Source organism: Lucilia sericata, unplaced genomic scaffold (assembly GCF_015586225.1).
Source record: "Lucilia sericata isolate MDLA Ls3-8-SP2 unplaced genomic scaffold, ASM1558622v1 Contig001240F_arrow, whole genome shotgun sequence".
In the NCBI taxonomy this organism is placed as follows: domain Eukaryota; kingdom Metazoa; phylum Arthropoda; class Insecta; order Diptera; family Calliphoridae; genus Lucilia; species Lucilia sericata.
The window spans coordinates 18,080-29,293 of record NW_023995197.1 but is presented as its reverse complement, the minus strand read 5'-3'; the positions used below and the strand labels follow the sequence as shown (position 1 = coordinate 29,293).

General features: G+C 31.3%; 1 protein-coding gene across 1 annotated transcript; it reads right to left on the bottom strand.

Moving 5' to 3' along the window:
* Positions 1-361: 361 nt before the first annotated feature.
* Positions 362-10,570, bottom strand: LOC119610584 (glutaminase liver isoform, mitochondrial). The gene is given in 8 exon segments (XM_037965867.1): positions 362-683; positions 746-1,492; positions 3,528-3,808; positions 3,875-3,990; positions 4,473-4,730; positions 4,795-4,819; positions 4,822-5,033; positions 10,122-10,570. Coding segments are annotated over 8 exon segments (2,100 nt in total). The 5' UTR covers positions 10,466-10,570; the 3' UTR covers positions 362-566.
* Between the last annotated feature and the right edge of the window lie 644 nt (positions 10,571-11,214).

The window sequence follows — 11,214 nt, the reverse complement described above, 5'->3', positions numbered from 1 at the left end:
GGGCGACCGAAAAGAGGTTGTGTTGCGATTGAGTTTTATATATATAAAGAAAATGAAATTGATGAAGAAATATTGCTATATAAAGTGATATATTTTATATGGAGTGATAGATTTTGTTTTTTTGGAAATTATATATTTTTTGTATATAGTTTTGTTTTTAGATAAATATTATTGTCATTTCATAATCTTATATATATATATATATATTTTTCTATAAATCAACACTGGTTACAATATCTTTGGAGTTTTTTTTTTACCTTCATTTTTAAAAAATATATATACTTAAGTACTCTTTTCTTTCTCTAAGTAGCGGGGCTTTAGACTTTTTTCTTTTAATTCGAGAGCTTGTTTTGTTTTTCTCTTTTTTTGTTTAAATTCTGTTAAAGCTTAAAGCTAAAAACAAGGAAAAGTTTTTAGGCAAATAATTTCTAAACTAGTTACGTTTTTAAATTATAAAATATGAATATAAAAAAAAATTAAAGCATATTATTAAATAATCTAGTCAGAGATTCCTTTTCTCACAAAATGTCTCTATGTTTAAACTAACTGTGTTGTAAAACAAGTCTTTACAAGCCAGGACGGGTAGTATCATCGGGACCACTGCTGGAGCTACCTTCGGAGGGCATAGGACTAGCGGTAGCACTGCGATCATAAGCGGGATCGATTTCATCGGTTATAAGTTCCTGTCAAAGAGAGGAAATTTGTTATATACAAAGCCTACCTTAAAAGCAAACCGTTTTCTTACCTCATCCGCCTCGGTTTTTGTTACAACTGCCTCGTTCTTGGCCTCTTCTGTACTTTGAGCCTTCTCCGCCCACTGTTTCAAATAGTCCACAACATTTTGATGACCAAAATTTTCGGCCTCATCTACAGGCATATTACCCCAACGATCCTTGGGATTGTGAGGAACATGACATTGTTCCAACAAGAATTTTACACAATCCAAATGTCCCTCAGAAGCGGCTAAATGCAAAGCGGTACGACCATCATAATCGGCTAAAGTTATATCCATACCCGACAATCTATGTCTACGTAAAGCGGTAACATCACCACTAGCCGCCGAAAACAATAAATTGACTATAGATAAACCTTTCGTTTCGTAACGATGTTTACGTGGATCTTTCTTATTCGAAGCATGTTTTAAATTATCATAACGATGGAAATTGAAAACATTAACCAATTCCTCACAGAATTGTACACCTCTAACAGAGTTGCCCAATTGATCGAGTGGTGGTGACCAGGCAAAAATACCCATAACATTAGGAATAACCAACATCATGCCACCACTAACACCAGACTTGGCCGGCAAACCCACCTTGAAGGCAAATTGACCGGAATAATCGTAGGTGCCGCACGAGTGCATAATGGAAAGTACATCACGTACAACTTCGGGTTGGAATACTTTTTCTTCAGTGGTGGGACAAATACCACCATTAGCTAGGGTGGCAGCAATTACGGACATGGCTTCACAGGTAGTCTCCATGGAACAGCACTGGAAATAGATAAAAAGAACAAAAGTTACAGAGATTTCAAATCAATTGTTTAACAGAAATTTGGAATATAGGTTCGACTATAGTCTACACTTTAAAATAGACTAATATCAGGACTATAGTATAGTCTTAAGTCTGGGCTATAGAACAGACTAAATACTATTGACTGGACTATAGAAAACACTACGCTATAGTCTGGACTATAGAGTAGACTATAGTCTGGACTACAGAGTAGCCTATAGTCTGGACTACAGAGTAGCCTATAGTCTGGACTATAGAGTAACCTATAGTCTGGACTATAGAGTAGACTATAGTTTGGACTATATAGTAGACTGTAGTCTGGACTATAGAGTAGACTGTAGTCTGGACTATAGAGTAGACTATAGCCTGGACTATAGAGTAGACTATAGTTTGGACTATAGAATAGACTATAGTCTGGACTATAGAATATACTATAGTCTGGACTATAGAATAGACTATAGTCTGGACTATAGAATAGACTATAGTCTGGACTATAGAATAGATTATAGTCTGAACTATAGAATAGACTATAGTCTGGACTATAGAGTAGACTATAGTCTGGACTATAGAGTAGACTATAGTCTGGACTATAGAGTAGACTATAGTCTGGACTATAGAGTAGACTATAGTCTGGACTATATAGAGTAGACTATAGTTTGGACTATAGAGTAGACTATAGTTTGGACTATAGAGTAGACTATAGTTTGGACTATAGAGTAGACTATAGTTGGGACTGTAGAATGGATTATAGTTTGGACTATAGAATAGACTATAGTCTGGACTATAGAATGGATTATAGTTTGGACTATAGAATATACTATAGTCTGGACTATAGTCTGGACTATAGAATATACTATAGTCTGGACTATAGAATATACTATAGTCTGGACTATAGAATAGACTATAGTCTGGACTATAGAATAGACTATAGTCTGGACTATAGAATAGACTATAGTCTGGACTATAGAATAGACTATAGTCTGGACTATAGAATAGACTATAGTCTGGACTATAGAATAGACTATAGTCTGGACTATAGAATAGACTATAGTCTGGACTATAGAATAGACTACAGTCTGGACTATAGAATAGACTATAGTCTGGACTATAGAATAGACTATAGTCTAGTCTGGACTATAGAATAGACTATAGTCTGGACTATAGAATAGACTATAGTCTGGACTATAGAATAGACTATAGTCTGGACTATAGAATAGACTATAGTCTGGACTATAGAGTAGACTATAGTTTGGACTATAGAGTAGACTATAGTTGGGACTGTAGAATGGATTATAGTTTGGACTATAGAATATACTTTAGTCTGGACTATAGAATAGACTATAGTCTGAACTATAGAATAGACTATAGTCTGGACTATAGAATAGACTATAGTCTGGACTATAGAATAGAATGGACTATAAAATAGACTATAGAATGGACTATAAAATAGACTATAGAATGGACTATAGTCTGGACTATAGAATGGACTATAGTCTGGACTATAGAATGGACTATAGTCTGGACTATAGAATAGACTATAGAATGGACTATAGTCTGAACTATAGAATAGACTATGTCTGGACTATAGAATAGACTATAGTCTGGACTATAGAATAGACTATATTCTGGACTATAGAATAGACTATATTCTGGACTATAGAATAGACTATAGACTGGACTATAGAATAGGCTATAGACTGGACTATAGAATAGACTATAGACTGGACTATAGAATAGACTATAGACTGGACTATAGAATAGATTATAGGCTGGACTATAGAATAGGTATAGTCTGGATTATAGTGTGGACTATAGAACAGACCATAGAGTAGACTATATAACAGACTATAGTGTAGACTATAGAACAAACTATAGTCTGGACTATAGAATAGACTATAGTCTGGACTATAGAATGGACTATTGAATAGCATATAGTCTGGACTATAGAATATTCTATTGTCGGGACTATAGAATAGTCTATATCTATTATTAGAATAATTCCAATTTTCCTCTTACCTGGAAATAAAAGTCCATACACTCCTTCAGATTTGTGCGTTTTGGATAGCATTTATTTTCACGCATATAGAAACCCAAAGCATAATTACGATCGGCAGCTTCACGTTCCGACAAGAAGACAGCATTATTAAAGCCAATATTATCGCCACCGGACAAACGTTTAAACCACGACATAACATAATCGAACTTTTCCGCCTGAGTCATTTCGGGTTTGATTAAAGCATGAATTAAGGAACAGGTTAAAATGGCACCAGCATTAATCATGGGATTATGGGGTTTATCTGCAATAAGGAAAGATAATTATAAGTTAAATATTTTTTAAAATAAAGTTTAAATAATAAACTTACTATTATAATCCAAAATCAATTCATTGAAATTACGACCACTAGGCTCTTGACCCACATACGAGTGCACAACTTTGGCGCCCAACTTCTCCAAGGCAATGGCATAAGTCAAAGGTTTGCTAATAGTTTGCAGGGAAAAAATTATAAAGTAAAATTTGTTCGTAATTAGTAAAATGAACAGACCTTCGGGAACAGCATTCGTCAACAATTTTGATTTAGACTTTACAATTAAAGTCCAACAAAATTAAGGCGTTTCTAATACAACAACAACAACAAAACGGATGAAAGTTTCTTATGGTAGGAGTGCTTTAGTTTTTCAGTTTTTATTTGAAAAGAAGTGACTGAGCAAAGCTTCGGCTTTTCTAAACATGTAAAAGCTTATGTTTTACTTTAAGCAAACGCTCTCATTCACTCTCTCTCAAGGGACCAAACTGCAATTATTACAATTAATGAACGAAAGAAAGAGATATATAAAGCATGATAATGAAAAGATCTTTTAATTTTAGACAAGATCTTTTGACAACAACAAACCTGCGAGTGGCTTTCTAAGTTTTATGAAATGAGCAGAACACACATAAAGAAGTTTTATGTAAAAATTTACCTGCAACTTTGTAGAGTGAAGGGAACTTCAACATCGCCTATAGAATAACGTTGACCATCTATGGTGCAAATACTAACACCCCAGGACTCGGGACTATAGCGGGCCAATTGAGGAATATAATCGGCCACTTTGCCATCGGTATTACTTTTGCATTTCCAATAAATATCCTCCACATCCTTGACGAAACCCACAAAGTCGGGTATAACGAATTGTTGACGGAAAGCCTTGGCAATCAAGACAATATTTTGGGCCACCACACTGAAAAGAAAAAAGCACACAGTTCCTTTAAAGTGCTCTTAAGCATTTTAAATTTTCCACTTACGCTTTAAAGGTCTCCCTATTAAGATTTGTGTTTCAGCAGACGAACCCGATTCATAGTTGGTTAATTTATGTACTTTCTTTAAGTTATCCATAAGCTCCTTAATACGGGGATCAGACCTTCTAATACCGGTGGTCTTAAGGGCAGCCAAGAATTTGCCCATGGATATGAGACCCGTCTCCTCATTATAGAACATATCGAATAAAACATCTTCGGCATTACGTTGCTCCTGTTCACGGTGGCTAAAGTTAAAAACAAATTTAAAATTTATTATAAGTTATCAGTTATCGCTCAAAAAACTATATATACATGCTACAAATATATTTACACCAAGAAATCTAAATAGTTTAAAAGGAAGTTAAGAAAGGATTTAAACGAAAACTAAATTTAAAAAAAAAATCACATAAAATGTCTAGTGTTTTCGTAAATAAAACTGAAATAATAAATATGTTTTCACTTATTACCGATTCACTATGGGCAAACATCTCAAACAATAATGTTCAAACATTTTCTCGTACATTTTTCAAAATAAGGTCCTTTTTTTTAATATATTTTTAAAGAAATCCTTGTTATGTTAACTTTTGCCCCAACACTTTTTTTTTCCCGAAGACAACCGTTTCTTAGCTCTTAACTTGCGAAACTGTTATAAAAAGTATCAGGGTTCTATTGATATGTATAGTGTCGCAAATCACTGCCAATTAAAATCAATTAACTAAAAGTTTACAAATCAATTTGTATTCTAGTAGAAAATTTAAAAATAGTTGGGCGCCTAAAATAAAACAATCAAAAAGACGTAACATTTTGTTGTTATTCGTCTTTGATTTCTTTTTCTGTTAATTGATACACAATGATCGTATAAGAATCGTAAGAATTATGCGGAAGGTTTTTTTTTGTTAGTTTTAGTTCAAAATTCATTAAAAGAACATGAAAATTAAATAATTGACACGTTTTGTCAAAAAGAGGGGCCAACATCTGTTCAAGGAGTTTATGCATGTTTGCAAAATTAATTGCAAGAAAAGATATGACGTAATTTTGGTTTTAAATAAAATAATGTGGACTTTGTTATTTACAGTATAGTATTTAGCCTGGAGTATAGAAAAGTATAAAATCGGGAATATAGAATAGTCTATAGTCGGGACTGAAGAATAGTCTATAGTCTGGACAATAGAATAGTTTATAGTCTGGGCTATAGAATAGTCTATAGATTGGACTATAGAATAGTCTATAGACTGGACTATATAATAGTCTATAGTCCAGATTATAGAATAGTCTATAGACTGGACTATAAAATAGTCTATAATCTGGACTATAGAATAGTCTCTAGTTTGGACTATAGAATAGTCTATAGTCTGGACTATAGAATAGTCTGTAGTCTGGACTATAGAATAGTCTAAAGTATAGGCTATAGAATAGTCTATAGTCTGGACTATAGAACAGTCTATAGTCTGGACTATAGAATAGTCCAGTCTAATCTCTAGTCTAGTCTAAAGACTATACTTCAGACTAGTCTAAAGTCTAGTCTAAAGTCTAGTCTAAAGTCTAGTCTAAAGTCTAGTCTAAAGTCTAGTCTAAAGTCTAGTCTTAACTCTAGTCTAAATTCTAGTCTACAGTCTAGTCTATAGTCTAGTCTATAGTCTAGTCTATAGTCTAGTCTATAGTCTAGTCTATAGTCTAGTCTATAGTCTAGTCTATAGTCTAGTCTATAGTCTAGTCTATAGTCTAGTCTATAGTCTAGTCTATAGTCTAGTCTATAGTCTAGTCTATAGTCTAGTCTATAGTCTAGTCTATAGTCTAGTCTATAGTCTAGTCTATAGTCTAGTCTATAGTCTAGTCTATAGTCTAGTCTATAGTCTAGTCTATAGTCTAGTCTATAGTCTAGTCTATAGTCTAGTCTATAGTCTAGTCTATAGTCTAGTCTATAGTCTAGTCTATAGTCTAGTCTATAGTCTAGTCTATAGTCTAGTCTATAGTCTAGTCTAGTCTATAGTCTAGTCTATAGTCTAGTCTATAGTCTAGTCTATAGTCTAGTCTATAGTCTAGTCTACAGTCTAGTCTACAGTCTAGTCTATAGTCTAGTCTATAGTCTAGTCTATAGTCTAGTCTATAGTCTATAGTCTAGTCTATAGTCTAGTCTATAGTCTAGTCTATAGTCTAGTCTATAGTCTAGTCTATAGTCTAGTCTATAGTCTAGTCTATAGTCTAGTCTATAGTCTAGTCTATAGTCTAGTCTATAGTCTAGTCTATAGTCTAGTCTATAGTCTAGTCTATAGTCTAGTCTATAGTCTAGTCTATAGTCTAGTCTATAGTCTAGTCTATAGTCTAGTCTATAGTCTAGTCTATAGTCTAGTCTATAGTCTAGTCTATAGTCTAGTCTATAGTCGTCTATAGTCTAGCTATAGTCTAGTCTATAGTCTAGTCTATAGTCTAGTCTATAGTCTAGTCTATAGTCTAGTCTATAGTCTAGTCTATAGTCTAGTCTATAGTCTAGTCTATAGTCTAGTCTATAGTCTAGTCCTATAGTCTAGTCTATAGTCTAGTCTAAGTAGTCTAGTCTCTAGTCTAGTCTCTATAGTCTAGTCTATAGTCTAGTCTATAGTCTAGTCTATAGTCTAGTCTATAGTCTAGTCTATAGTCTAGTCTATAGTCTAGTCTATAGTCTAGTCTATAGTCTAGTCTATAGTCTAGTCTATAGTCTAGTCTATAGTCTAGTCTATAGTCTAGTCTATAGTCTAGTCTATAGTCTAGTCTATAGTCTAGTCTATAGTCTAGTCTATAGTCTAGTCTATAGTCTAGTCTATAGTCTAGTCTATAGTCTAGTCTATAGTCTAGTTCTATAGTCTATAGTCTAGTCTATAGTCTAGTCTATAGTCTAGTCTATAGTCTAGTCTATAGTCTAGTCTATAGTCTAGTCTATAGTCTAGTCTATAGTCTAGTCTATAGTCTAGTCTATAGTCTAGTCTATAGTCTAGTCTATAGTCTAGTCTATAGTCTAGTCTATAGTCTAGTCTATAGTCTAGTCTATAGTCTAGTCTATAGTCTAGTCTATAGTCTAGTCTATAGTCTAGTCTATAGTCTAGTCTATAGTCTAGTCTATAGTCTAGTCTATAGTCTAGTCTATAGTCTAGTCTATAGTCTAGTCTATAGTCTAGTCTATAGTCTAGTCTATAGTCTAGTCTATAGTCTAGTCTATAGTCTAGTCTATAGTTTAGTCTATAGTCTAGTCTATAGTCAAGTCTATAGTCTAGTCTATAGTCTAGTCTATAGTCTAGTCTATAGTCAAGTCTATAGTCTAGTCTATAGTCTAGTCTATAGTCTAGTCTATAGTCTAGTCTATAGTCTAGTCTATAGTCTAGTCTATAGTCTAGTCTATAGTCTAGTCTATAGTCTAGTCTATAGTCTAGTCTATAGTCTAGTCTATAGTCTAGTCTATAGTCTAGTCTATAGTCTAGTCTATAGTCTAGTCTATAGTCTAGTCTATAGTCTAGTCTATAGTCTAGTCTATAGTCTAGTCTATAGTCTAGTCTATAGTCTAGTCTATAGTCTAGTCTATAGTCTAGTCTATAGTCTAGTCTATAGTCTAGTCTATAGTCTAGTCTATGGTCTAGTCTATAGTCTAGTCTATGGTCTAGTCTATAGTCTAGTCTATAGTCTAGTCTATAGTCTAGTCTATAGTCTAGTCTATAGTCTAGTCTATGGTCTAGTCTATAGTCTAGTCTATAGTCTAGTCTATAGTCTAGTCTATGGTCTAGTCTATAGTCTAGTCTATGGTCTAGTCTATAGTCTAGTCTATAGTCTAGTCTATAGTCTAGTCTATAGTCTAGTCTATAGTCTAGTCTATAGTCTAGTCTATAGTCTAGTCTATAGTCTAGTCTATAGTCTAGTCTATAGTCTAGTCTATGGTCTAGTCTATAGTCTAGTCTATGGTCTAGTCTATAGTCTAGTCTATAGTCTAGTCTATAGTCTAGTCTATAGTCTAGTCTATAGTCTAGTGTATAGTCTAGTCTATAGTCTAGTTTATAGTATAGTCTAGATTCTAGTCTATAGTCTTGTTTATAGTTTAGTTTAGTATAAGTTTATAAATATTTAAGAATTTTTTTTTTTTTTTTGCAGGACTTTAGACTCAATTCCAATGACGCAAAAGAGTTAATCACTTGTGCTAATAAGTAAAGGGGTTTTTTTAAATTCTACTTTTTAAATTATAATAAAAAAAGGTGTCAATAAATTTAATTTTAAAAAAGATACATATATTAACAAAAAATCAAAATAATTTGTATTCGGATTTTATGAATATTATTACGTTTTAGCACGTGTTTATTGTTAAATACATATTTACTAATTAAATGTACCAAATAATGATAATAAGTATGATTTAATTAAATTTAAATAAACCAAAAAAAAATATGGAACTTGTTTTTAGGAGTATTATTAAAAAATCAAATTTAACCAATATTACTCACGGTCTTATGGAGTAGTAGCGCTTCTGTAAGCTTTTGGATCCATAAAAAAGTAAGAGTAATATTTAGTTTGTTTTGAATAAAAAAACAATTAATAGAAATATTTATAGGGATTCACAAAATTTATATTTAGATTTTAACTTAGAATTGACAATTGTTACAATATCAAAAGCTTTAAAACTTTCGTTATGAAGAACTGTCATAAATTGAGGATTTTCAAATGGAAATAGCAATAAATTTCTGAGATGAACTTTAAGTTTATTTTAATTAAATTGAACTTTTGCTTTTGTAGCTTTTTAAATTAAAAAGCTTTAATATAAAAAGTTTTTTTAATTTGAAAAGCTTTTAAGAGCTTTCTATATAGTTTAGTTTAAAGCTTTGAAAAGAATATAAATTACATAAAAAACAAACTTCGAATTATAAAATAAATGCATATTTTCCGAAAGCTTTGTTTTTAAATTTTTCAAATTTAATTTTTATTAAAGCTTTTGTTTTAAAAATCCAATTTATTGTAAAGATTTCAAATATTTTCATCATCCAAAGTAAAATGTTTACAATTCAATCATCAAATCTTAATTTGAAAACAATTTGAACAAAATTAGACTTTAATTTAAGTCAAAAAGGTTAAACATATTTTCCTAAAATAAATTGATAAGAAATTCGTATTTGTTTGTCTACAAAAGCAAAATAAGACTAATTAAGTGTTATAACTAAGACAAATTAACTAAAACAAACACCCTCATCTTATAATTATTAGACGAAAATAAAACAATAATGATGAGAATAATAATAATAAATCATTTTCATTATCTGTTGAACTGTTTAAGAACAAACATGAGACCATTTTTCAAAATCTTCATTTCAAATTTCTTTTACCTTAAAACAGCTGATATGGTGCGTACTAATGTACCGCGTCTGCCTTGCAAAGAAATACCCTCAATTATCTCTTCGATAATTTGGGCAGTTTCAGAATTTTCTAAATCTCTAGCATTTTTAGTATTTTCCTCTTTTTTACGTTGTGCCTCATGAATGCCCTCTTCCTGTTTAAGTTTTTCTATATTCGGATGAAGTTTAACCAAATCGGGCACTTTTAAATGAACATTAACTTCTTCTATATCAGTATTACAATCTTCATAATTATTATTATCACAGTTAGTTTCCGATTTTAGAGATTGTTGTTCTTGTAACTTTAATTGTTCAATATCTTCACTTAGCACCATGTTGCGTATGAGTAATATTAATACAAAATATTTTTATTTTAAATCTTTAATTTTCTTTTACTAATTATCTTTAAATATCTTTCTATTCAATTTCACTGTTGTTTAACGACTGTTAACCAAACTTTCGAAGTTTAATGAATTTATAGAAATTTCATTTAAAGCTAAATTGCAACCAATACTTTCAAAACCCCTTTTATTTTCATAACATTTCTTTCTATGTATTTCGATTTTATTCTATTTTAAATTTAAGTTAAATTATTATTAAGGGGTGTGTGTATTTGCTTTTTTATGTCTTGGTGTTATAACGTTTTAATATGTTATTAACAAAATTGTGTTAAATATTAGTTGTTTAATATAAGTTTTTTTTCTTTATTTGTATTTTATACAATTAAATATTTATTCTTGTATTGTATTTGCTTTAAATACTCTCTCATTTAAGTAAAATGTGCTAATTATTTCGATCATGTTACTGTAACTTGTTTGTTGTTGTTGTCGCTGGTTGGATAAAATATAGAACGCTCCTAGCAAACGTCACGCTTCTTTATAAAATTAGTATTAGCAACACACTTTTGCTAACTCCTCAAAATATTTGCTAATTAATTGTGAGCCTGTTGATGTGTAATTTACAAATTTGTTTTATTTTTATAAAATAATTTTGATTTAAGAGGAAATAACAACAATATTACTTAATTATGACTTATGATTTTTTTTTAGAAAATTGTATTGTTAATACTAAATTTGATATAATT